This window comes from Colobus angolensis, unplaced genomic scaffold, assembly GCF_000951035.1.
Source record: "Colobus angolensis palliatus isolate OR3802 unplaced genomic scaffold, Cang.pa_1.0 Scaffold85, whole genome shotgun sequence".
Lineage (NCBI taxonomy): Eukaryota > Metazoa > Chordata > Mammalia > Primates > Cercopithecidae > Colobus > Colobus angolensis.
In genome coordinates, this window is record NW_012122376.1 from 4,258,790 (window position 1) to 4,286,367 (window position 27,578).

Below are 27,578 nucleotides of genomic sequence, written 5' to 3' on the forward strand. Positions count from 1 at the left end.
GTGTGTGTGTGTGTGTGTGTGTGTGTGTGTGTGTGTGTGTGTGTGTGTGTGTGGAGGGGGCCAAAGCAGGGGAGGGCAGGAGCTGACCAGTCCTGTGAGCCCCCACACTGGCTACTCTTGTTTTATGAGGCCCAGACCCTGCTCAGAGCTCCAGCAACACTTGGCTAATTGGGGGGTGGCCTGAGAATGTTCAGGGGCACAGGTCTTGGAATCAGGCAGAGGTGGGTTTGAATCCCGACGCTGACACTGGTAGGCTGTGTGGCCTTGGGCAAGTCACTCCACCTCTCTGAGCTTCCATTTGCAAATCGAAATCGTAGGGTAAGAAGGCGGGCGGCTTCTCTGGGCTGTTGCAGGGTGTAGACGAGCTGAGGCAGAGTGTATGTAAGCATGAGCACGCGCCCCACCATGAGGCATACCTGCGTTATCTCCCTTGCAGCTCCTGGGGAATGCGCTTCAGGGAGTGTCTTGGGAGAAGAGCACGTGTGAGCACCGGGCCCAGAGCACGCGCCTTGCAACATCTGTTGAGCGGCTCTAGGGAGATGAGCGGGCCCTGCTGATGCTCCCTCCATCCCTGTCGCACCACTCCAGAGCCTCAAAGGACCTGCACGTTCCCAAGAGGCAAATTCCTGGGGTTGGCAGGCTGCCTCCAGGGGTCCTACCTTCTGGGCCAACCCCCAGGCCTTGTGGCCTCACTCTGCGGCCACCTCCCGGCCTCCACCTGGGACCCCCTCCCTCAGCTCAGAGCCCACCAGCCCTCAGTCCACTGGTTTCCCCACAGGCGGCACCAAGCCCAGCAGGGGGGTTCAGGTTTAACATCTTTCCCCTCTTGCCCTGGACACGAAGCAGCCTTGGTCAGGAACCAAGAATGCTAAACAGGGTCAGTACCAGGAAGGGCGACTGTTCCTAATCCTGTCTCCCCTGCCGCAGCAGCCAACAGAAGGCAGGAAACCCAGGAGAGGAGGAGGAAGCTGACGCTGCCCCAACCAGACAAAGCCATGGGGGCCACGACGGCGTGTCTGCCCCTGGAAACCCCACGTTCACCTGCTGAGCCATGTGGACCCCGCCAGCCTCCTCTCACACCCCTGCCTCTGCCTCGGGTCTCTGCCCCGCTCTCTCAGGAGGCCCAGAGTCTGGGACTGCCACGTGCCGACAATGTCCAGAAACCTCCCAGGACCGTAAACTGGGAAGAACATGGACCTCCCTCCCAGAACAGCTCGTGATGGTCGGGGTGGGGAGCAACAGGGCCCCCCCCACGGTGGGGACGTAAACTCATCTGCTCAAGTTGAACATACGCTCCTCCATGACCCCGCACTGCCATCTATCAGCAGATGTGCCCCAGAAGGACTCACGCCCATGTGTCCAGGAGACAAAAACCAGAACATTCCTGGCAGCCTGCTGGGACCCACCCAGATGTTCCCTCCAAGGGATGGGCAGAGAGGGGTGTTCAAGCCACACAGGACACAATGAACAAGCCACAGCTCAACGGTACAGTGTGTGATTCCATTTGGATAAAGGTCAGAGAAGGAAGAGCCAGCACCATGTTGGAGGGAAGTCGGCCACGTGGGAGAACAAAGCAGGCCCAGTCACTGCAGTCACTGTGCCCGGAGCAGGGCGGGGCAGCCTCTGGAGGACTGGGCGTGTCAATCAGGGACTAGGTCTTCTGGGGAGCTGATAGCCTCCTAGTTCTTGACCTGAGAGTGTTCGCTTTGTTATTCATTATGCTATGTATTCGAATGTATTCACATCACATCGTAATTGTTTAATGGCATACTTTATGTTATATATATTTTACCACATTTTTTAAAAATTTGTTTTTGAGACAAGGTCTTGCTCTGTCACCCAGGCTGAAGTGCAGTGGTATGATCATAGCTCACTGCAGCCTTGTGGACCTCCTGGGTTTAAGAGATCCTCCTGTCTCTGCTTCCTGAGTAGCTGGGACCACAGGTAGGTGCCACCACACCTGGTTAATTTTATTTTTAATAGAAATGAGGTCTCGCTATGCTGCCCAGACTGGTCTCAAACTCCTGAGCCAATTTAATTTTTAAAAATTTTTCAAATGAAAGTATGACATAAGGCTAGACATGGTGGCTCACGCCCGTAATCCCAGCACTTTCAGAAGCCAAGCAGGTGGATCATTTGAGGTCAGGAGTTCGAGACCAGCTTGGCCAACATGGTAAAACTCCATCTCTACTAAAAATACATAAATTAGTTGGGCGTGGCAGTGCGTGGCTATAATCCCAGTTACTTGGGAGGCTGAAGCAGAATTGCTTGAACCTGGGAAGTGGAGGTTGCAGTGAGCCAAGATCACGCCACTGCACTCTAGCCTGGGTGAGAGTGAGACTCTGTCTCAAAAAAAAAAAAAAAAAGAAAGCATGACATAAAGTAGATTAGTGATTGTCTGGGGCTGGGTGGAATGCGGGGGCGCTTTGCTAATAATAGCTAAACGATTTGAGGCTTCTTTTTGGGGTGATGAAATGTTATAAAATTGTGGTGACGGCTGCACAACTCTGAATATATGAAAACCACTAAGTTATACAGCATGGGAATTATTTCTCAATAAAGCTGTTACCAAGAGAGACAAAAGAAAAAAATGTACAGGCTTAAATTTGGGTGTGTCCCACTCTGTGTGACCTCAGGTGAGCTAAGTGACCCCTCTGAGCCCAGAAGTGCCCACCTACACCAGAAGCCACAGCCTCTACCCCGGGCAGGACCAGAGGGCTGCAGAGGGGATGTTTGGGATTCACGGACTCATTGCACAGTGGATTTTTCCACAGGCCTGTTCCCATTGCCCTTCCCTGCACTGCCAGGAGGAGTGCCTGAGGAACTTGGGGTGGTCTCCCAAGCCCAGCACTGGCCCTTTCTCTCCACCTGGGCTGGCCGGGATTTCCCTGGCTGGTCTGTTTACACACGAGGGCAGGAGGAGGGTCCTAACTCCTGGAAGGCTGACCAGGGCCACCACAGCCTGGACCTCCCCTTGCTAGTCACTCACTTTGACATGCGACTGCTGAAAAATTAACACCAGGTTCACTTCCTTCCCTCACACCCCACGTGGCACAGAAGAAAAACCTGTCGTGTTCCAAAGCAAATCCACAGCCTTCTCTTAACAGGAAACACTCTGAAGTCCAACGCTGCGAAGTCTGGAAGCCCCAGGACAAGGTGCCGCTTTGACGGCAGCCGCTTCCAAGGTAAAAGGCCAGGCATGGGGGCCTCTCTCTCCCCACCCAGCCAGCTCCACAGCCACGCACCCTGCAGCCCCTCGTCTTCCAGCTTTGTGCAAGACAGCTGGAATCCTAGATCGGCTGGCCGCCCCACTGGGGGAAAACCTCGTCAGCACCCAGGCCCCAGCTAGAAGGGACCTTGCAGGACGTCGGGAATCACGGTCCAGGAAACTTGCCCTCTCAGAAGGGCAAACTGTTTGTCAAGAACGTTCTGGGCTCATAAAACATCTGCCAGCCTTGGATAAACAATAAGAGAAGCCCTGAGGCGAGTTCCGCATGGCTGCTTTATTTACACAGCAGTTCCAGGACTAGTGCAGGGGCTTCCCAGGCAGTGGCGCCTGTGACTGGGCGGTGGCTGCGGGGTGTGGCGTGGAACAGGGAACAGAGTGACGGGGATGCTGAGGGGCCACACTGCCTGGTTTCTGGCACGTCCACAGGAAGACAGGTTGGTGGGGATATAAGAGACAGGAAGGTCTGTGGCTCAGACGTGCCAGTGGCTCTTCCTTCTCCAGAGAACAGAGAGGGCACCTTGGAACTGGGCAAAATGTCCCTTCCCTCTATTCATGTCAGAATGGGAGGGCACAGGGTCCCAGCCCAGCCCCATCCTCCAAGGAAGATGAGGGCTGCCCTGACAGGCAGGCAAGCAGGGCGGGGCGACAGTGTTGCGGGGCATGGGCAACAGTGCACTTACCCACTGGGCCCCGCAACCAAACGTAGAGCCCTGCCTGGGCCCTGGAGTGAGGCGGGCCCTGTGACTACTGCCAAATGTGGCCCCAAGGGCAGGACATTCCAATAGGGAAAAGTGCAGGCAGAATCACCCGCCGGGGACTGGGGGAGGCCAGGTTCCAGTCGAGCCTCCGTAAAACCTTGCCAGACGGCCTTGGCCAAGGTCCTAGGTGTCCCATCTGAAAAAGCCTCTCGCAGCAGGGCAGCGGCACCCTCTGGGGCTGTAGGACTCATGGGACCATGTGGATTTGCCACCCACGGCACGGGACCCCCCACGGAGGAGACACTCTTGTCCAGGGCCTGGGCAGCAGGAATGCTGTGGCTGGATGGGACCTCGAGGGGTCCAGGGGAGCAGCCATGTCCAATGCACCAGGAGTCCTGGGAACAGGGCAGGCGGGGGACACCCAGAAGGTCTTTACCTGCCATCCAGGTGAGGGCTGCACCCTGGCTGGGCAGGACTTCCACACGGAGCAGGTATGAAAAGAAAGCTTTGTGCTTCCCTGTCCAGGGCTCTTGGGCAGCGCTGCTGGGCCAAGTTCCAGACCCCCCTGCCCAGGGATGACGCTTTCCTGGGGGGCAGGCCCTGCAAAACTTGCCCTCCGGAGCTAAGCACCTGCAGTCTCTCCCAACCCCGAGGCTTCACTCTCTTTGGGCCATTTTATAATGAAATCAAGAGAAATGGATACAACCAAGGTGACAAGGAGATCTCACTGCCAGTGAGTGGCCGAATCCCACTCCTCAGCCACCTCTCGGCCTCTCAGACTCCTGACAGCTGCCTCAGAAACAGTCGTGTGTGTGTACGTGTGTGTACATGTAGGTGAGTGCACATGTGTGTGCTCCGTACCAGAAGACCGTGGCTGAGGGCACGTCCTGCAGCAAGCAGGACCAGCGGGAGGCCTCAGTGAGCCCTCCAGCTTCCCTCCCTTCCTGGTGCCAGTGACTGACAGGACTGACCGCTGCCCCCACCCGCCAGCTGCTCCAGCCTGCCCTGGCCTCAAACCAAGTGTGGGCGCAGTTACTCACTGCAGGGCTCTCTGCCACCTGGGCCCAGGACAAGGCCACCCCTCCTCCCCCCTTCACTCTCCCATTTCAGCCAAGGCTAGGCCAAGGCCACCAACAAAGAACAGAGCCTGGAAGGCCTTCTGATGCCCAGCTGACCCATCCAGTGGTCACTGGCTCCTGTGAGGCCTCTTTGGGCCACTCACAGGAGAGGAGAGGCTCAGCAAAGGGCTGCGACAACATGCCTCGGCTGCAGAGGAGACACAGCTGCTGCCCCTAAGGGGCTCACCTCTGTGCAGAACAGGGCTGTGCTGAGGTGCCAGAGGGCTGGGGGTGCCCTGGAAGGGCGAGGTGCTGCTCGATAGAGCCTGGCTGGGGGCATTTCCTGGAAGCAAGGGATGCCGGCCCAGTGGTAGGTGCCCGGCTGACTCCAGAGGCTGTTTGCGGGCCCCGGGCCGGCCACACATCCATAGGGAGCACCACGCAGGCCCTTTCAGTCCCAGCACGGCCCTCCAGAGAGTGAGATCCCATCAGGGTCCGCAGCCCGGCTCATCCAGGACCCCACACCCCTCCAGCACTTCAGTATATCTGTGCACCGAGAGTACCATCTGGAGGGAGAAGGGGACAGTGCAGGAGGAGGGCAGCTGCCACCTGGGGCCACCAACACTCCTGCAGAGGCCAGTGAACCTTTTCTAGTAGCCACATTAACAAAAATTTAAATAAACGGGTGAAATTAACATGAAATATCAGCATTTCAACATGTAGCCGATATAAAAAAAAACTCACGAGCTCTTTAACAATCCTTTCTCTCCACCCAGTCTCTGAAATCCAGTGTGTATTTTACACTTCCTGTGCGACGAGCTACAAGTCACCCCCGCGGCTGCAGCTCCAGAGGCTGGGAGACCTCCCATCCCTTTAGCCAGGGCGCACCCACACACGCAGAGCCCCACCTCCTTTGATGCCCCTGTGGCCTCCCCCAGTGACTGGGTCCCCACCTTAGCCTAGCTAACACTCTTCTCCCTTTGTCCTGCATGTTAACAAAGAGAGATTTGCATCCTTACAAACAAATCAAAAGATCCGACATTTCAGATCTTGTTAGGAACAAACGGGCTAAGTCCCATTCTCTTCAACAGAGGCAGGTGACTCCATGTCTGGAGCTAGGTGGATATGGACAGATACGGATGGATATAGACGGTAGTGGCTGCGTGTGCTCCCCACCCTGGCCATTTGCTGAGGGCTTGCTGTGTGCCCGGAACTACACTGTTTCCTTTCCTACAGCATCTGAACACATGGATACACAGGACAACACACACTGGGGCCTGTTGGAGGGCGGAGAGGGAAGGAGGGAGAGGATCAGGAAAAATAACTAATGGGTACTAGGTTTAATATCTGGGTGATGAAATAGTCTGTATAATAAACCCCCATGATACATGCTTACCTACGTAATGAACCTGCACAGGTACCCCTGAACTTAAAAGTTAAAAAAAAAAAAGAAAAAGGCTGGGCACAGTGGCTCACGCCTGTAATCCCAGCACTTTGGGAGGCCGAGGTGGGTGGATCACAGGGTCAGGAAATCGAGACCATCCTGGCTAACATGGTGAAACCCAGTCTCTACTGAAAATACAAAAAGTTAGCCAGGCGAGGTGGCGGGCGCCTGTAGTCCCAGCTACTCGGGAGGCTGAGGCAGGAGAATGGCGCGAACCCAGGAGGCAGAGCTTGCAGTGAGCCGAGATCGCGCCACTGCACTCCAGCCCGGGCGACAGAGCAAGACTCCGTCTCAAAAAAAAAAAAAAGAAAGAAAGAAAGAAAGAAAGAAAATATGGTATATATACACCATGGAATACTACTCAGCCATAAAAAGCAACGAAATAATGGCATTAACAGCAACCTGGATGGAGTTAATCCTCCATTAACTCAAGGAATGGAAAACCAAACACTGTATGTTCTCACTTATAAATGGGAGTTAAGTTATGAGGATGCAAAGGCATAAAAATGATACAATGGACTTTGGGGGCTTGCGGGGAAGGGTGGGAGGTAGGTGAGAAATAAAAGACTACACACTGGGTACAGTGTACACTGCTTGGGTGCTGGGTGCACCAAAATCTCAGAAATCACCACTAAAGAACTTATTCATGTAACCAAAAACCACCTGTTCCCCCAAAACTACTGAAATTTTAAAAATTACCAAAAAAACCATTATGAAGACGCTTGTAGAAAGAGGCCATAAAACAGTGTTCAAGGAAAAAGGAGGCTGCAAAACAATATCATCCCATTTTTGTAAAAAGAAAAAAACCAAAATATTACCAGTCTGTTTATCCATGCAGAGAAGGCGATGTGGAAGGATTCAGCAAACTGTTGACGGAATTTCTCTCTCCGGGGCCAGGCGCGGTGTCTCGCGCCTATCAACCCGGCACTTTCAGAGGAAGAGGCGGGTGGTTCACCTGAGGTCAGGAGTTTGAGACCAGCCTGGCCAACATGGTGACACCCCGTCTCTACTAGAAATACAAAAATTAGCCAGGCATGGTGGTGCACACCTGTAGTACCAGCTACTCAGGAGGCTGAAGCAGGAGAATCACTTGAGCCTGGCAGGCAGAGGTTGCAGTGAGCTGAGATTGCACCTCTGTACTCCAGCGTGGGCAACAGAGTGAGACTCTGTCTCAAAAAAAAAAAAAAACAAAAAAAAAACCAGTTTATCTCTCTCCGGGAGATAGTGTCATGGGGGAAAGTCCACCTCATACTCTTCTTTAAATGGCATGCAGGTAACCGGAATCTGAAAAGCACCAACCCTTGCTCGCATAGGGTGGGCACAGCCTCCCTCATGCCCACCTGCATTCGTGGGCTGTGAGGGGCCTTCTTCAGAGGCCCATTATCAGTTTATAGGGGCACCTGGCCTGGGCTGGCCAGAAAGACCCCAACTGAGGTGGCATTCAGGAAAAACATGTTTCTCTTCCCAGGAACCAGAAGCAGCCCAGTATACAACAGGTACGGTTCTCCCTCTCCACTTCCTGCCAAGTCACACCGCTGTGTTCCCAAGCAGGGAGGCGCCACTTGTGCTCACGGGTCACAGACGTGCCGTGAGATGCACGAGGTGCTGGGCTGGGCTCCTGATGGCTGATGCCAGGCAGCGCCTGGCATCAATTGTAGGGCCCCGAGGTCCTATCAGCAGACAGCCCCTCACCTGGGAGCAGCAGCAGGACCAGCCTCTGCGACCTTTATAGGAAAGGCAGGACTGGGGACTGGGGGACCCCTGGCTGGTCTCTTAGAAAAAATGTTCCTGTGGCTTGTGAGTGGGGTCTCCCTCACTCCCTTAGGCCAGGCCTAACCAAGGGGAGCCACAAAACCCAACCTCAAGAAAGAAAGAAGGCCCATGTGTCATACATGTCGGGGGCTCCATGGGGGCCCCCAAGCCTGGGAGGGTCTGGGAGATAGCTGGAAGGGACCAACTTCCTGACCATAGACCCAGGTGCGCTGAGCATTCCTCACTCACCTCGCACTCAGCCATGGTCCCCAACCTGCAGGAGAGACCTCAGCGCGATGGTCAGGCCCTCTGATCTGTCTTCTCTGGTCCTGCCTAGGCAGATCTCTCAGGACGTATATAATTGCTCCCAGCCCACCCCAAATCCAAGTACCCTCAGGTAACCATGTTTCAACCAAGTCTCCCCAGCATCAGAAAAGATGTGCTTTCTCTGAATGGCCGCAACAGAAACCATCTAGCATAAGGCAAGGCAACACTCTGATGTCCAAGATCCTCTCGATGACCAGGTGAGCTGGAGCTCGGGCACCACAGGGCCCTCCACATGCCCGGGAGCTCCCAACCCCTGACAGCTGCTCCGACCAGGCAGACTTTTGCCAGCAAATAAAACACAAGTTTCTTCTCGAGATGGAGGTTCTGTTCCAGGGCATCCCTGAGCAACCCTCTGTCATCCCCAGGCTGTCTGTGTCTCACAGAGTGGAGAAGGTGAACAAAAGGAGAGGGAGGCTGTCCAAGGGGCTGAATGCCCACAGCTGTAACTGTCACAGTGCAGGGTCTGATCAAATTGCCGAAGGGACAGCAGCACAAATTTGGCCTGACTCCCCGGTGGGCCGCCGCCAGGATGGACAGTGCCTTTGCTTATTTCTCTCTGCACTGCACACCGTTTCAAAACCCCAGACCCTGTATCAAAAGCCACTCTACGTTATCACTGTCTGCTATAAAAGACCACCCAGCTCTGTTCTTAGAGGTCCATTACATACAAGATCGCGAATGCCCACATACTGCTCTTTGATTTGGAAAGAATACCCCCTTTATTTTGAAGAACAAAACAGAATGAGAACATGGTCATCCCCTGGAAGGAAGGTGAATAAATGACTCCCGCTGGTACTGACCTGAACTTCCCAGTCCGCACCTGCAGCGCTCTCATTCCACACCGCTGGGCACCGCCGACGTCGCCCACGATATCGTCCCCAATCATGACGGCCTGTCACGGCAGTGAAATATGCTCAGAAGTGATGTCAGGAGAGTTTTATTCCTGGGCTCCTTCATCTTTTTTTGACGTAATAAATGGCTTGATTTGATGTTTAAAACCACCATCATACAAATTAAACAAGATAATATTGTCATTGTATTGATTAAAAGTCAACCCACCTTGAATATATCTCACACTGCCCCTGTAGGCCATGGCTTTGAACGGTATATATTTGTGCAATTTGAAATCAATCAGCAGACGTCAAAGTGATTTGGCACCCCAAGGACGTGCGGGGATGCTGAACGCTGCCTGGCCTCCGCTGGAACACAGGCTAAATTTCACCGAACCCTAAAGACTCTGTAACCTGGTTATTTGCCCTTGATTCTGTGAAAGTGAAGCAAATCTCTGGCATATCTTCGTAAGTTTTGCTTTATATAGGTTTTGCTCTCAATGGTGAAGGTCTTGCCTTAAAAACAAAATAATAGACAAACCAAAATTCACACATACACAGAGGAAATGCTCGCAGCCTGGGTATCATTTCAAAAAGCAGCCTCTGGAATACACTCTCTCACCTGAAAAAACCAGAAAACCAAACTACGCAACAACAGCTTTCAGGACACTGGACATCAAGCCATGAAGGACAACGACTTCTGAGACGCAGGAAACAAACAAGGTGGCTTCTGTGACTGCCCCCAGCATACTGCCTTCGATGCTTCCAGACTGCAGGCACAGGAGGGGTGCTGTGAACTGAAGTGTGTCCCCCGCAAATTCACTTGAAGAAGAAGCGCTAGACTGCAGTGTGACTGTATTTGGAGACAGGGCCTGTAAAGGAGGTAATTCATTAAGGCTGAATGAGGTCAGAGGGGGCCCTGATCTGATGGGACTGCTGTCCTTACCAGGGGAAGAGGCACTGGAGTGGACTCCACAGAAGCACAGAGGAGAGGCCATGGGAGGACACGGCAAGAAGGCGGCCATCTACAAGCCGGGAAGAGAGCCCTCATCAGAAACTGGACTTGCCAACACCCTGATCTCAGGCTTCAAGCGTCCTGAACAGTGAGAAAAAGAGTTTTTGCTGTTAAATCCACACAGTCTGTGGTGCTTTGTATGTCAGTCTGGGCTGACTAATACAGAGGGAAACCCAGGTAGAGCCCAGTAGGATCCCTGAATTGGGGAGACAAAGCTAGGATTCTGGGGAGACCCAGGAGCAGAGTCCACAGGACAGGGAATCAGAGAGGAGAAGGCCGCATGGAGAAAGAGCTGTGGAGAAAGTGGAGGGTCCCCTCAAGTGCTCAGCAGACCACTGCCAGCACACGTGAGGGAGGAAACTCCCTGAGTCTGGGAAAGAGCCACACCAAATGACTAGAGAAAACGGTGCCTGTGTCTCACACAGGACTGCATATGTCCCCACCAGCCAGGCTGGGAAAGCTCACTCAGGATGCACAGGGCATTGAGTGCGATCTTAAAAGCTGCTGCTTCACAGTGAGGAATAATTCATCCAGGGCAACCCCTGCTCTGGTGCTGCCCCCAAATCTTAAAAGCAAGATCTGGAAGGATCAAACTGTTTCAAGTGATATAATTGCATCCCATAACAAAGTTCGAAATTCTTTATGGGCACACAAAAATATCCAGCACCCAAAAAGAAGGTAAAATTGATCATGTCTGGCACTCAATAAAAAATGATCAGACGTACAAAGAAGGAAAATATCATGCAGCAGGAGGAGAAAGATGAGTCCATCCAAACTGAGAAAGAACTGACAGAGAGGTGAGAATGAGCAGACAAGAGCATTAAATCAGCCCTTGTAATTGTATTCCATATGTTCCAAAAGTAGAGAAATGGAAGATAAAAGACAAAATCCAAATCAAGCTTCTAGAGATGAAAACTAAAATGACAAGGATCAAAATACACTGAGTGGGATTAATGCCAGAAGAGATACTGCAGAGGAAAAGATTAATGAACCCGGAGACATGGCAACAGAAACTACCCAAAATGAAACAGAGGCAGAAAAATTATTTTAAAAAATGAACAGAGCATCAGTGAGCTATGGCACAACTTCAAGTGGCCTGATGTACATGCAATTAGAGTTCCTGAAAGTGAGATGAGGTGGGGCACAGCGGCTCACACCTGTCATCCTAGCACTGTGGGAGGCTGAGGTAGGATGATCACTTAAGCCCAGGAGTCCAAGACCAGCCTAGGCAACACGGCAAGACCCCGTCTCTATAAAAATTTTAAAAATTAGCCAGATGTGGCGGCTCAAGCCTGTAGTCCCAGTTACTTGGGAGACTGAGGTGGGAGGACCACTTGAGCCTGGGAGTTTGAGACTGCAGTGAGCTGTGTTCGTGCCACTGCACTCCAGCCTGAGCGTCAGACCTTGAGACAGCGCAAGACCCTGTCTCAAAATTAGAAAAAAAAAAAAAGTGAGATGAGAGAAGACACAAATATATTTGAAGAAATAGTGACTGAAAATTTTCCAAACTTGATTAAAACAGTAAATCCACAGATCCAAGATCCCAATGAACACCAAACACAAGAAACACACAGAAAACTGTATTAAGGCACATCATAATTAAATTGCTCAAAAGCAGTGACAAGGAGAAAATCTTATAAAACACAAAAAAGAGACATGTTATATACTTATATACAGAGAAATGAAGATGTTAGATTTCTTGTTGGAAACAATGCAAGTGAGAAGACTGTGGAGTGCCATCTTTTAAGCAGTAAAAGAAAATAATGCCCATCTAGAATTCTGTACCCAGCAAAAATATCTTTCCAAAACGAAGATAAAATAAAGATATTTCAGACATCCGAAGAGGAAGAATTCATCACCACTTGGACCCATCCTTGCAGGCAGAGTCCAAATCGATGGGCCCCACCCTCAGTAAGACTCCCCGGCTTGGGCGTGCTTCACAGTCCTCGTTTCATTTTGTCTTGATTTTGGTTTGTGTGTTTATTGCTTAGCCCTACTTAGCATCTGAATTCCAGGGAGGAGACCTGTCGTTTTTTTTGTTTTGTTTTTTTGAGACAGAGTTTTGCTCTTCTTGCCCAGGCTGGAGTGCAGTGGTACAATCTTGGCTCATTTAGATAACTTATTTTGTCATGGCCCTGTGCTGGGTGCTTCACTAAGATGATTTCCTTTAAACGCCAACACCAGTTATACCCATTTTACAGATAGAAGTGGAGGCTGGCCCAAGGTCACACAGCCAGCAACAGTGAGCTGGGATCTCCACCCCGCTGCTCTAGAAATCTACCCTACAAGACATGTAGAAGTCCTTCGGGCGAAGGGAAAATGACAATAGCTGGAAATACACATCAACACCAGAAAAATAGCTTGTGGGCATGTGCTGACCTTCTGCCTGCTCCGCTCCCTCCTCTGCTGGCTAATTACTCCCAGGCCTTCAGGACTCAGTTCCCGTGACCACCACCCTTCCCCTGCCCCCAGGCTGGGTTGCGTGGCCCTCCCAAAGCACTCCGGGGTCACACCCTGGTGCCACCCATGTCATAGTGCATAATGGACTCTGCTCATCCCACCCTTCCAGAAGTAGGAGCTCCTTCAGGACAAGGAATCTGGGCTGACAACTGGCACTTGGTTGATGCTCAGCAAATATGTCTTCAGCAGATGAGTGCTCTGCATTATGGCAAGGCCGGCTGTGTCTGAACACACTTATGAGGCACAGACAAGACTTCCCATTGGTCACCTACGTAGAGTGGAGGGAGTCGTACAGTCCCCACCAGTGTGGCTGAAATGTCAGTCATTTGTGGGTCTTCTTTCGCCACGTTAACATGTGTTATTGCTTAAATGGAGTCATGCTCTTTTTTTTTTTTCATAAATACATGTAATTTAAAGAAAAAACATCTGGGAGTGGTAGCTCACACCTGTAATCCCATGAGATGGGCAGATCAACTGAGGTCAGGAGTTCGAGACCAGCCTGGCCAACACGGTGAAACCTGTCTCTAATAAAAATACAAACCGGGCATGCACCTGTAATCCCAGCTACTTGGGAGGCTGAGGCACACGAATTGCTTGAACCTGGGAGGTGGAGGTTCTTGCAGGGAGCCAAGATTGTGCCACTGAACTCTAGCATGGGTGACAGAGTGAGACTCGGTCTCAAAAAAAAAAAACTAGTAATAATAATTTTAAAGAAAAAAAACCCAACCCTCTCACTGCCCTACTCCAAAATCTGACTAAAAGCTTCAAAACAGGTTGGGCGCGGTGGCTCATGCCTGTAATTCCAGCACTGTGGGAGGCCAAGGCAGGCAGATCACTTGAGCCCAGGAGTTCCAGACCAGCCTGGGCAACACGGTGAAACCCTGTCTCTATTGAAATACAAAAAATTAGCCAGGCGTGGTGCTGAACGCCTATAATCCCACCTACTTGGGAGGCTGAGGCAGGAGAATGAGCCAAGATTGCACCACTGCACTCCAGCCTGGGCAAGAAGAACAAAACTCTGTCTCAAAACAAACAAACAAACAAACAAAAAACTACAGGTCTCCTCCCTGGAATTCAGATGCTAAGTGGGGCTAAGCGATAAATACACAAACCAAAATCAAGACAAAATGAAACGAGGACTGTGAAGCACGCCCAAGCCGGGGGAGTCATACTGAGTGTGGGGCCTATGATTTGGACTCTGCCTGCAAGGATGGGTCCAAATTTGCTTTCCATGTGGGGGAAGGGGACCACAGAAAGGGGGGCTGGGCCTGATGTGGCCAGCAGACACAGACTCACTCCTGTCTCACGCTAAGCTAGAGCAGCAGGGTTGAGATCCCAGCTCTGCTGTTTGCTGACTGTGTGACCTTGGGCCAGCCTCCACTTCCATCTATAAAATGGGTATAACTGGTGTGGCCTTTAAAGGAAATAATCTTAGTGAAGCAGCCAGCACAGGGCCAGGACATAATAAGTTATCTGAACATGTTAAAAAGGAAACAGAAAATGAGGAAAGGTTTTGTTGAAGAAATTCTCTATCTCACCACATCAGAGAGAGAGAGAGAGAGGCCCCACGACCTGCAGCAGGCGCCCTTGCTTTGGTTACTTGATACCTTTGCCCGGGGCCTTCGTGGGCCGGTGCCAGGCCAGGCAGTGGGCGCACAGTGTGAATCAGACAGATGAGTCCCAGCCCTTATGGAACTCACGACAAGTGCTAAAGACAGACGTTAATCAGGTAATTCCACAGTCTCATCATCAGGGCCTGGGATAACGCACAGGAGGCTGTGAGGCCTGATCTCCTGACCTACTGGACTTGGGGGTGGTCAGGAAAGGCTTCCCAGAAGAGGTGAGGTTCTGAGCTTTGCTCTGTCTGATAGGCAAAAGGAGTCAACCAGGTCGTAGGACATGGAGGAGAGGTGGGATACACCCAGCAGGGGCTACCACACATGTGTTCACTACCCATCTCCCCACCGTTCACCAGGGCAGGCCATGCCACGAATTCCAGAAAGCACACACATATAAACCTGAAGCAACTGTCCTGGGAACTGTGTCCAAACAGGCCTTCAGATAACCAAGGAATCACCAGGAGCCCTGATAAAGGACAAAGACAGAGCCAGTGAGGCCCCCTGAGGCCAGGGAGGTAGTTTCAGCTGAACCCGGAGCTTTTCCGCCACTTGGCACGGACTCCTCAGGTATCACAGTCAAGCAGAGGCCAGAGGGGCCTCCCTCAGAGAAGCCATGGGGGATGGTGGTGCTGAGAGACAGCTGGGAGGAGGTGGCTGAGGGCTGCAATGTTGAGAACTCTGCCAATTGCTGGTAGCCGCAAGCCACTGCGAGACAGGAGGTACTCGAAATAAAAGCACGTCTTCCTGGTGTGCTGCTCTATACTTCATACTTTCCACGGATTTTTCTCTGGTCTTTCCTCCTCCTACCCCTGTGCTTCCCAGAGTGTGCCATGCACACTGGTGACATACTATTTGACTCCAGGCAGAGCAAGGACATACATTTTCATGTAATCATGTGGTCTTTTATTTTTAGATTAATCTATTATGGTAAGTGAGAGATTCTGGTTTTCCATTTATAGTAGTCATCAAAAGTTCCTTTTAAAATACATTTATTTAAGTAACAAAATGAATCAATTTTAAGAAATGTGAAGTAAACAGAGCTAGTGGCAAGTACCCAGATACGGTAAAAATACCCAGATATGGTAAAAATTCAAAGTGCTTTTTCCAGAATGACTGATGTTAGGGAAAATCCTGCCAAATCCAAATGAGGTTTTTGTGTCTATCAAACCAGCTCCTGGCCAGGCAAGAAACAGCCAGTGGCACCGCGTGCTCCCTGGAATGGGACCAGCCCCAGTGTCCGCTGCACGCACACAGGGCACTCTAAGGGTCAGGAAAAGCCAGGGCTGGCTGGGCAGCCCCCATGGCTGCTGGCGTCTGGCAGCAGGACTGGCCAGAGCTCCCGTATTCGAGTCCCCTCTGCCCTTCTCAAGGAGTTGTCTTCAAATTGTGAGGTCCATGGTGAACATTCACAGTGCTCCAATTCAGGACCATGTCCACTGCTGCCAGAGACTCCAGGGCCATCCTGCTAGAAGGTTCCTTGGAAATGGAACGGGTCTTCAAATATGACATGTCATCCTATACCTCCCTGCTTCTGGGGAAAATAAAACTGTGTGCATGCTCCTCCCACACACACAACCAGACAGCACACACATTTCCCTCCCAGAATAGAGACTCTCGGTTCTTCCTGGGCTGGGACATTTGTGGATGTGGCCCACGGAGACGGGACCAGAGGAACACGGTCACTCGGAGGAAGAGTTCTCATGCAGGAACAGCATGGAGGTTCTGTGGGATAAAGCGAGGCTGCATCCAGGCAGAGCCCCGGGAAGCTGTCGGCGAGGGAGGCGGAGGCTGGGGGCCAGGACGCCAGGGCCGGCGGGGTGCACAGCTGCCTGGAGCAGCGATGCCTGTCCAGGCCAGCTTGTGGGTTCCGCATACCAAAGTGCACTCAGGATCCCGGGGGATTCCCAGATTTACTATCGGTGAAGGGCAATAATCACGCAAGGAGGAGCAATTATTGCCAAATCATTTAGGATTTAAAAAATCACTGACAAGAAGATAGAGGTCAGGAGGTGCACTGTCCGGGGAAATAAAAACACTCCGCCTGCCAGGGCTGGGCTTCGCTTCCTTTCAGACACAACATGGTTGGGGCTGAGGTGGAGAAAAAATGAAAGGTCGGACCCCGCAGAACCCAGAATCCAGAGAGCCGGAGGGAGGCGCCACAGTTTCAGAGGCAGGTGTCCCGGGTCGGGCCCCACAGCTGTCAATCCTCCCTCTTACGCATCTGCCTGCCTGCCCTGGTCTCCTCTTCAATGTCCTAGGTGCTGGAGGGAAGCCTCGCCTAACAGGCAGCAATGCTTTGGAGTGCAAACTTCCAGCTCCGAAGAGCTTCCGTGGTTCACAAATATTTCCCTTATCCTGGGGTTCTGCCAGGAGGATTAGGGCGGGAAGCAGCAGGGCTGGGTAGTGAAGGTGGAGTGAGCTCAGTGTCTGTAACTGCAGCCCCAGGGGGCTCATATACCCCAGGGAGATGCCTTGAGATGACGGCTCTCTCTAGGATGAGCCCTGGACCCAGGCCCCAAAGGAACCCAGGCTCCCACAGAGACCTGGAGACAGTGCGATGCTGACTGATTGTCACTGTGGTCGGACACCCTCACAAGGAACAAGACTAACAGCAAAACTCAAAGACTACTTGAAAAAAAAAAAAGCCAGAAATCACGGTGTTGGTCAGGACGTGGGGAAACAAGCATCTGTATATGCAGCAGGTGATGAAGGTGAAGGGACACACCTTTCTGAAACAGAAATAAGCAACATGCATCACAGCCTCCCAGCCACATCACTAGGATTTGGAGCAAATAATCAGAAATGTACAAGAGGATGTACATACAAGATGTATTCATCAGGGTTATGCACAAGAGCGAAATTCGAAGCAGCCTCATCTCCATCAATAGGGAATGGTCAAGAACATGACGGGAGTCTGAACAGTGGAATAGTATGCAGCTGTGAAAACTGCTTTGTTAGGGTACCTACATAAGCACAAAGAAAGCTGTCCCCTAAAAAAGAACAAGGTCATGTCATTTCCAGCAACATGGATGGAACTGGAGGCCATTACCCTAAGCAAACTAATGCAGGAACAGAAAACCAAATACCACCTGTTCTCACTTACAAGTGGGGGCTAAATACTGAATACACACGGACACAGGGCAGCGACAGACACCAGGGCCTGCCTGAGGGTGAAGGGTGGGAGGAGGGTGAGGACTGAAAAACGACCCCATCAGGTACTACGCTTATCACCTGGATGACAAAATAATCTGCACAGCAAACCCCCAAGACACACAATGTACCTATATCACAAACCTGCCCACGTATCCCTGAACCTAAAATATAGGTTAAAAAAAATTGTTCCCAATAGGATATTAAGGGGGAAAACTCAGATTTCAAACAGCAGATACAAGATTATCCCAATTTTGTGTTAAAAATGTATATTTAGACACAAGAAGTTGGCAAGATCAAGCATGATTTGTGTTATTCTAGGCTGGTGGGATGATGAGTGGTTTCTTTTTTTCTTGTACTTTTCTGAATTTTTCCTAGCTCCTTTAATGAGCATGAGTTGCTTCATAATCAGATATTTTAAATACTTGCGTTTTGAGAAGAAAATAAAATCTACTAAAAAAAAAAAAAAAAAAGGCTCCAAGGGAGAGAAACTCTGAAGGAAAACTAAGCCTTGAGGTCTCGCAGCACCTTATGACTAGGACACATCACAAAGACAAGGCCAGGGCCGGAAGCTCCTGCAACTCCAGTTAGTTTCAGGTGCCAGGCATCGGTGGAAAGAGCTTCCAATTCAAACCAAGGATGCAGGAGGACTGAACCCCTCTTGGGCCCATTCTTTTAGTGCTGGAAGTGGGCACCGCCCAGCAGGCCAGCCTGCTCCCAGTCAGGAGTTGAGCAGGGTCATCCCCACACTGACACCCAAAGAAAATGCCCACGGGCCAGGAGGCGGGGCTCAGTCAACAGAGTTCACGGGGAGGCCTCAGTGGAAATACCCATGGGGGAGGGAGGCCACAGCAGAAAGAACTGGCCCGGAGTTGCCCCCATGTGGACGGACATGCACTCCCCACTCACCAGCCTCCCCCTAGGAGTACAGACTGTCCCTAGACCCCTATAGTTAGGACTGATGCCCTGAGAATCATGGAATGAAATGGTAGGGCACCCTCCAGTTTATATGGCCAGGCTTCTGGATAAGCCTGCAAACCTCACCCCCATTTTTCAAGGCAGTTCTGAGGGCACAAGCCATGAGGAGGTCCTGAGGGATCATGGCAGCCTCTGTCTACGCTCCCCACCTGAAATCCTCCCTACTCCACCCCACCTGAAATCCTCCCTACTCCACCCCACCTGAAATCCTCCCTACCCCCCATCTGAAATCCTCCCTATCCCCCCATCTGAAATCCTCCCTACCCACCCATCTGAAATTCTCCCTACCCCCACCCAAAATCCTCCCTACCACCCATCTGAAATCCTCCCTACTCCCCCATCTGAAATCCTCCCTACTCCCCCACCTGAAATACTCCTTACCCCCCTACCTGAAATCCTCCTTACCTCCCCACCTGAAATCCTCCCTACCCCCATCTGAAATCCTCTCTACCCACCCACCTGAAATCCTCTCTACCACCCCCTTGAAATCTTCCCTACCCCCCACGTGAAATTCTGTCTACACCCCACCTGAAATCCTCCCCACTCCTCCACCTGAAATCCTCCCTAACCCCCAATTTGAAATCCTCCCTACCCCCCTCCCCCACCTGAAATCCTCCCTAACCTCCTCACCTCCCTAAGAAATTCTGCTGCGCCGCTGGCCCTTCCTGAGAGCTGGGCTATGGCTAAGAGCACTGGATGGGGCTGGAAGACGATGGTTTGGAGCCCGGCTTCACTCCTCATTGGCAAAGTAATCTTGGGTTCAGTACTAGAATTCTCTGTGACCGTTCTCTTAAAGCTGCGGTTCTCCCCAGGGCACATCTGGCAATGTCTAGAGACAATTTTGGTTTCGCAGCTTAGGAAGGGGGCGGTCCCATGTAGTGGGTGGACAGTGGGATGCTGCTTAGCCCCCTACAACGCATAGGACATCCCCTCACCACAAAATGATCCAGCCCAAAAACGTCAAATGTCGAGGTTGAGAAATCCAGGTTTTTTTTGTTTGTTTGTTTGTTTTGAGACAAGGACTTACTCTCTTGTCCAGGCTGGAGTACAGTGGTGGTGCCATCTCAGCTCACTGCAACCCCCGCCTCCCAGATTCAAGCGATTCTCGTGCGTCAGCTTCCTGAGCAGCTGGGACAGCAGGCATGTGCCAGCCACCATGCCCAGTTATTTTTTGTATTTTTTGTAGAAACAGGGTTTCACCACGTTACCCAAGCTGGTCTCAAACTCCTGGGCTCGTGATCCACCCACCTCGGCCTCCCAAAGTGCTGGTATTACAGGTGTGAGCCCCTGCGCCCAGCCTGAGAAATCCTGTCTTTACCTCATGGTGGGAATGCAAAGCACCTAGGACAGGGTATTTCATCTCTAAGCCTCAGGCTCCTCACCTGTGAAACGGGCCCCTCTGGACCAGGCTCCTTGGCTGCTACATATAACTAAGTGCTCTGGTTTGAACAGTCTCAATCTCCATCAAATCTGCACGACCTGCATCCCACAGAACTTCTTATGATGATGGAAAACTACCAAAACCTTCACATCACTTGGGCGTTCACATGAAGCCATAAAACCATCCACTGATTCAGAAGCTTAAACCGTGAGAATTAGATATTTCTAGAAGTAACCTTAAAGGTCTATTATTCTTTGCCTTATTACTGGATCCTAGAAAGGGCCAGGTTGCCTCTAAAAAATTTGAATTTCTAATCTATTAGCGTAATACCAGCAATCTGTGATTTCTAGGCTACTGAGGAAAGGTTAAAATGAAAATTGGATTTGGAGAGTCACGTCTACTCTGAGTGCACACTGAAAACTCAGCAGGAAGAAGCAGGTCAGGGTCTCGGGAAGCAGCAGTGATCAAGGGAAATGACTGGTGATAACTTTATTGATTAAAGCAGCTGGAAAAATGTAAGGTTTGCCACAGCCTGGCACTTCAGCAGCAAGAGAAGTCCTCACAGGCATTTTTCATTAAAAATAAAAAAGCCAGGAACAGAGAATTATTACCCTGTGCATAAGACACATTCATTTGAAACGGCCTTATCTTGAAATACTGCTTTAAAATGTTTACACATCCTGAGAATCAAATAACATTAGTGAGCATTTTAGGAAAACGGCAGGTTGGGGATGTTTGCAACATGCAGTTGCTGCTCCACTGTCAAAGGGACAGGCGGAAATGTCACTTAAGGGTGGGAGACGAGGATGATGTGGGAGGTAAAAAAGACACAGCTTTGCCACATATGCTGGGAGCCACCAGAGGAAACAAGTCCTTCGCTCTCCAGGGCCACAGATGCTCAGGGTGGATGGCAGCGGCAGTGACCAAAACCGCAAGCAGCCACGGTGACCCAGCAGGAATCCACAGCCCCACTCCCTCCCGGACGCACTGCCCCAGCATCCGAAAATGACAAACCCAGATTCACTAGACCCCCATGAGGGGTCTTCTTTGGGGGATGGGCTGTATCTCACTTGAAATGCGAAGGAATCTGACTATGAAAATAACTGAAAATGCCAAAAGAAAAAGGCAGGGAGAACACCCAAGGTCAGACCATCCACATATCAGCAGCAATGCCATCTGGACAGCTAGTCTCGTCTCCTTCCCTCTCCTTCCCTCCTTCCTCCCCTCCCCTCCCCTTCCTTTCCTTTCCTTTTTTTTTTTTTTCTTGAGCAGGGTCTTACTGTTGCCCAGGCTTGTGTGCAGTTGTGCAATCTCAGCTTGCTGCAACCTCAACCTCTTGGGCTCAAGCAATCTGCCCACCTCAGCCTCCAAGTAGCTGGAACCACTGGCACATGCCACCATATCTGCCTATTTATATTTTTGCATTTTTTTGTGGGGACGGGGTTTTGCCATGTTGCCCAGGCTGGTCTCAAATTTCTGGGCTCTAGTGATCTGCCCACCTCGGCCTCTCAAAGTGCTGGGATTCCAGGCATGAGCCGCTGCACACGGTCAGGTCTTATTTTCCAGGCAGTGGCAGCGTTCTGTTTTTGTTTGGGTTTTGGGTTGGGGGAAGGGGGCTGTTTGAGACGGTTGTGATCATACCACTTATATTATTTTTTGAGACAGAGTCTCACTCTGTCACCCAGGCTGGAGTGCAGTGGCATGATCTCGGCTCACTGTAACCTCTGCCTCCTGGGTTCAAGTGATTCTTTGGCCTTGGCTTCCTCAGTAGCTGGGATTACAGGTACCTGCTGCCATGCCCGGCTAATTTTTGTATTTGTAGTAGAGATGGGGTTTCGCCATGCTGGCCAGGCTGGTCTCGAACTCCTGACCTCAGGTGATCTGCCCTCCTTGGCCTCCTAAAGTGCTGGGATGACAGGTATGAGCCACCGTGCCCAGCCTACTTATAAACTTTTAAATACTGATTTTTAAACTCAGATTAAAGCATTAGCCTTTCTCTCTCTATATAAAGCAAATTATTTTGAGAATTTATTGTCTCTTAAATTCATCCTATGAGGGGAATATAAATATATACATAGTTGCTTATTTTTTAAATAAAAAAAAGCTATAATATTTATAAAATATTTACAGCTATAATATTTATAAACATGGCTACCTACAAGAGACAGGTAAAAACAAAATAGAAGGAAAAGAACAGAAGTTAGACTTCCTTGAATATGTCTTGCTTTGTGGATCTGATTTTAGAATCATATAAATATTTTACATAATTGCAAAACAAATGTAAATGTTAAGCCAATTCCCTAAATATCAAAATGAAAATGAATTCAAAGAGCGTCCACTTGGTGGAATACCACCCACAAAAAAGAATGATTCCTAGCAGCTTTAAATACAGTATTTTGGTCATAAACCTCTAGAGCAGGGGTGTCCCATCTTTTGGCTTCCCTGGGCCATACTGGAAGAAGAAATGTCTTGGGCCACACATAAAATACACCAATGAAATCCGGACGCAGTGGCTCACGCCTGTAATCCCAGCACTTTGGGAGGCCGAGGCAGGCGGATCACTGAGGTTGAGAGTTCAAGACCAGCCTAACCAACATGGAGAAACCCTGTCTCTACTAAAAACACAAAATTAGCTGAGCATGGTGGCACATGCCTGTAATCCCAGCTACTCAGGAGGCTGAGGCAGGAGAATTGCTTGAACCCAGGAGGCGGGGGTTGTGGTGAGCCGAGGCACCATTGCACTCCAGCCTGGGCAACAAGAGCGAAACTCCGTCTCAAAAAAAAAAAAAAAGAATTATCAAGAGATGCCAAAATTAGAACTAATGATCAGAAAGAGAATATTTACATAATGTCAAAGTACTTTCCCACAAGACACTTATTAAGGCCAGGCGCAGTGGCTCACACTTGTAATCCCAGCACTTTGGGAGGCCAAGGCAGGCAGATCACCTGAGGTCACGAGTTCAAGACAAGTCTGGCCAACATGGAGAAACCCCATCTCTACTAAAAATACACAAATTAGCCAGGCTTGGTGGCGGGTGCCTGTAATCCCAGCTACTCAGGAGGCTGAGGCAGAAGAATCACTTGAACCCGGGAGGTGGAGCTTGCAGTGAGCCAAGATTGGGCCATTGCACTCCAGCCTGGGCAACAGAGTGAGACTCCTGCTCAAAAAAAAAAAAAGATACTTATTAAAAGGGACAAATTGTAACGATAGTGGAGAACTCTGGAAGACACCTCCTCAACTGGTGATCAGAGTTCACAGATAAAGGACACTAGGGACATGACTGCTACACGCAATGTGTCCCCAGAAAGCCATGAGTGGGATGACTGATGGTGTCTGAATAAGGTCTCTAGGTTAACTAACAGCTGTGTGCCAGTGTTGGTTTCCTGGTTTTATCGTCGTTTGATGATGATGGGGAAGCTGGTGAAGGGCACATGTGAACATTTAGTACTATGTTTGCAACTTTTTGTGAGTGTCGAGTTACTTCAAAATGAAAAGTTGAAAACAATTTTAAAGGGTTATTAGTTGATAATTATTAAAGCACAGTGATGGGTACCTAGGAGTTCCCTGAGCTGCCCTCTCTACTGACATAGACATTTCAAATGTTCCATGATGGAAGGCTAAGAAAAGAGGCTTAGGAAACAAAAACCTCACACAAGTCACGGAGCTTCTTCAGATTGGATTCCAACAGATCAATGGTCAAAGAGCATTTCTGAGACAGTCAAGGAAATTTAAATATGGGTTAGTATTAAATAATACTAACAAAAATCACTGTTAATTTTTTAGGTGGTTTTAAAATTTTTATTGTGGTAAAATACACACTACATAAAATTTACGACTGCGACCAGAGTATTCAGTTCACTGGCATTGAGCACTTTCAGAACGTTGTGCAACCATCACCACTGTCCAGTTCCAGAATATTTGTTTTCTCTTTTTTTTTTTTATTTTTAAGACAGAGTCTGGCTCTGTTGCCCAGTCTGGAGTTCAGTGGCACGATCTCAGCTCACTGCAATCTCCACCTCCTAGGTTCAAGCAATTCTCCCTCGTCAGCCTCCCAAGTGGCTGGGATTACAGGCGTGCACCAACACGCCTGGCTCACATTTGTATTTTTAGTAGAGTCAGGGTTTCACCATGTTGGCCAGACTGGTCTCGAACTCCTGACCTCAAGTGATTTGCCCTCCTTAGCCTCCCAAAGTGCTGGGATTACAGGTGTGAGCCACCATGCCTGGCCCAGTTCCAGAATATTTGTATCACCCCAAAAGGAGACCGCATACCCTGAAGCAGCACTCCCCATTGCCCTGCAACCCTGACTCCTGGCAACCACTAATCTGCTTTTCATCTCTATGGATTAGCCCATTCTAGACATTTGCTATATATGGAAGGATACAATATGTGTCCTTTTGTGTTTGGCTTCCTTCACTTAGCATAATGTTACCAGGGTTCATCTACATTGTAACATGTGTCAGAACCTCATTCCTCTTTATGGCTGAATAATATTCCACTGTATGGACATACCACATTTGGTTATCCTTTCATCAGTTGATGGGCAGGCATCTTGGTTTTTTCCACCTTTTGGCTACTGTGTATGGAGCTGCTATGAATATTTGTGTGTAAGTTTTTGTCTGATACACCTGTTTCAGTTCTTCTGGGTATAGACCTGGAAATGGGTTGCTGAGTCATATGGCAAATTCTACATTTAACTTTAAGGAACCACAAAGTGGCTTTCTGTGGCAACATTGTCATTTCACCTTCCTACCAGCAATAGACAAGGGTTCCAATTTGTCTACATCCTTGGCAACACTTGTTATTTTCCATTTTTTTTTTTAACTATACAGTCATCTTAATTAGTGTGAAGTGGTATCTCACTGGGGTTTTGATCTGCATTTCCTGATGAATGATGATATTGAGTATCTTTTTGTGTGCCTGTTGGCCATGTTAGGGGTTTTAATGTATTGTAGTTATGTCTAAAAATCACCATTTTTTTAAATGTCATGCTACAATATGAAAGGATACAATTGAGATTTGCTTTAAAATGTGACAGCAAAAAGTAAGTAAATTTATTATAATTATTATTATTAATATTAATATTACTTGGAAATGGGGTCTCACTCTGTTGCCCAGGCTGGAGTGCAGTGGCACAATTTCAGCTCACTGCAACCTCCACCTACTGGGCTCAAGCAATTCTCCTGCCTCAGCCTCCTGAGTAGCTGGGATTACAGGAGCATACCACCATGCCCAGCTAATTTTTATATTTTAGTAGAGACAGGGTTTCACCATGTTGGTCAGGCTGGTCTTGAACTCCTGACCTCAGGTGATCCACCTGCCTCAGCCTCCCAAAGTGCTAGGATTACAGGCATGGGCCACTGCACCCAGCCAGTAAATTTTTTAAAAGGAAAAAAAAGAGGATAGAAGAAAGGAATGTGGCAAAATCTTAACCACTGAATCTGGGTGATGGATATCATGGGGGATGTGTATCATTCTCTCTACTTTTCTGTATGTTTGAAATCTCTCAAAATAAAGAAATTCTGCTCTATGAAGCAAGGTAGTAAAAAGCCAGGTTATTTATTGCTGCAGTTCTCTTTCATTCAAAACACAAACCTCTCCTTCTCTAACAGACTAACATGACATTTCCCAGGTGTTTTCTGGGGACTCCAGAGAGCCTGCATCTTCTGACATCTCTATGGATCTTAGGGCAGGTGAAGGTACAGTGTCTAGACTCAAAGCACCATGAGGCACCAGTGTTCTGGACTGAAATGTACACAGGGGAAACATGCACCAGGCTTGACACCTGGGGGACCCCCACCCATACTTCTGCTGCCCACTTCCAAGAAGGCAGCAGGACAGCCTGGGGCAACTGTGGACTCTCTCCTTTCCTTTTCTTTTTTTCTTTGAGAAGAAGTCTCGCTCTATCACCCAGGCTGAAGTGCAGTGGCGTGATCTCAGCTCACTGCAACTTCTGCCTCCCAGGTTCAAGCAATTCTCATCCCTCAGCTTCCTGAGTAGCTGGGATTACCAGGCATGCACCACCTCATCCAGATAAGTTTTTTTTTTTTTTTTTTTCTGTATTTTTAGTAGAGATGGGGTTTCATCACGTTGGCCAGGCTGGTCTCAAACTCCTGACCTCAAGTGATCCGCCCACCTCAGTCTCCCAAAGTGTTGGGACTACAGGTGTGAGCCACAATGCCAGCTGCCCAGTTTCTTACACTCTTTCAGAAAACCTGCTGGAGGAGGCTGTGTGTGGTGGCTCATGCCTGTAACCCCAGCACTTTGGGAGGCTGAGGCAGGAGGATGGCTTGGGCTAGGAGTTCAAGACCAGCCTGGGCAACATGGCAGAACCCCATCTCTATGGAAAATACAAAAGTTAGCTGGGGCTGGGCACGGTGGCTCACACCTGAAATCCCAGCACTTTGAGAGGCCAAGGCGGGCAGATCACCTGAGGTCAGGAATTCGAGACCAGCCTGGCCAACATGGTGAAACCCTGTCACTACTAAGGATAAAAAATTAGCTGGGCGTGGTGGCACACGCCTGTAGTCCCAGCTCATCAGGAGGCTGAGGCAGGAGGATTGCTTGAACCCAGGAGGTGGAGGTTGCAGTGAGCCGAGATCATGCCACTGCACTCCAGCCTGGGTGACAGAGTGAGACTCCAACTCAAAAAAAAAGGTTTGCCGGGCATGGTGGCATATACCTGTAGTTCCAGCTACTCACTGGGGGGTCTTGGTTGGTAAGGGGGCACTGAGGTGGCAGGATCGCTTGAGCCTGGGAGGTCCAGGCAGCAGTGAGCCATGACAGCGCCACTACACTGCACTGCACTTCAGCCAGGGTGACAAATGGAGACACTGACTCAAAAAAAAAAAAAAAAAAAAAAAGAGAAAGAAAAGAAAACCCGCTGGAGGACGAAGCCAGACTCACTTAGGGTGGGGATAGGGTAGGTGTAGACAATAAAATCATAACTGATTCTTTTTCCTTTCTAAAATTTAGAAGTTTGAAAGGCAATCTATCCCCAAATAGTCAAAATATAAAGGTTGCAAAATGAGTGACTTTATTATTTCTTCCATATTGTTGTAATCTTGCTGTTACACTGCCTTGTCAGTGAGATATATTAATACACTGATAGGACTCATCAATTCTTATCCTTTCAGAGAAGCAGCAAAAACTCAGGAAAAGCCATAGGCATTTCTGCTTCTTGCTTTCACATTGAAAGTAACTTCACTGTTGAAACTATTCAGTGGATTTCATTTGCTGCCTTCCCCCTCCTTCCCAGCCAGGTCAGCTCTCACAGGGAGCCCACGCTTGGCTGCCCGGCCAACCCCACAGGCTGCCTGCGTCCTGCAATCCATTCCAAACTCCAGGGCCTCCCTGACGGGGCTGTCTCCCCCTACCCACTTCACAAGGCGCCAACCTACCTGGTGGGCTTCCACTCCTATCGTTTGCAGGGCAGACTTGAAAAACTCAGGAGAAGGCTTCCCCACTACCTCAGCTTTGATGCCACAGGCATACTGGGAAAAGAAAGAGGGACACGGCATGGGTTTGGGATCAAGGAACAGGTGTATGCCCAGCCACGGAAACCCTGTCCCAAATGTGCCCCCAAGAGTCAAGGGCCTTGAAGCAGCAAGATGCTGTGGGCCTGAGAACACATCTC

The 27,578-nt window shown here is 49.9% G+C and overlaps 1 protein-coding gene across 1 annotated transcript in view; it reads right to left on the minus strand.

Annotated features, from left to right (window-relative positions):
- LHPP (phospholysine phosphohistidine inorganic pyrophosphate phosphatase) overlaps positions 1-27,578 on the minus strand; it is a 166,916-nt gene that overhangs the window by 87,733 nt on the left and 51,605 nt on the right. The window contains exons 5-6 of the mRNA XM_011930208.1: positions 27,343-27,435; positions 9,309-9,400 (exon numbers count right to left, since the gene is read on the minus strand). Coding sequence (XP_011785598.1) covers positions 9,309-9,400; positions 27,343-27,435 — 185 coding nt within the window. The remainder of the gene's footprint in view (positions 1-9,308; positions 9,401-27,342; positions 27,436-27,578) is intronic.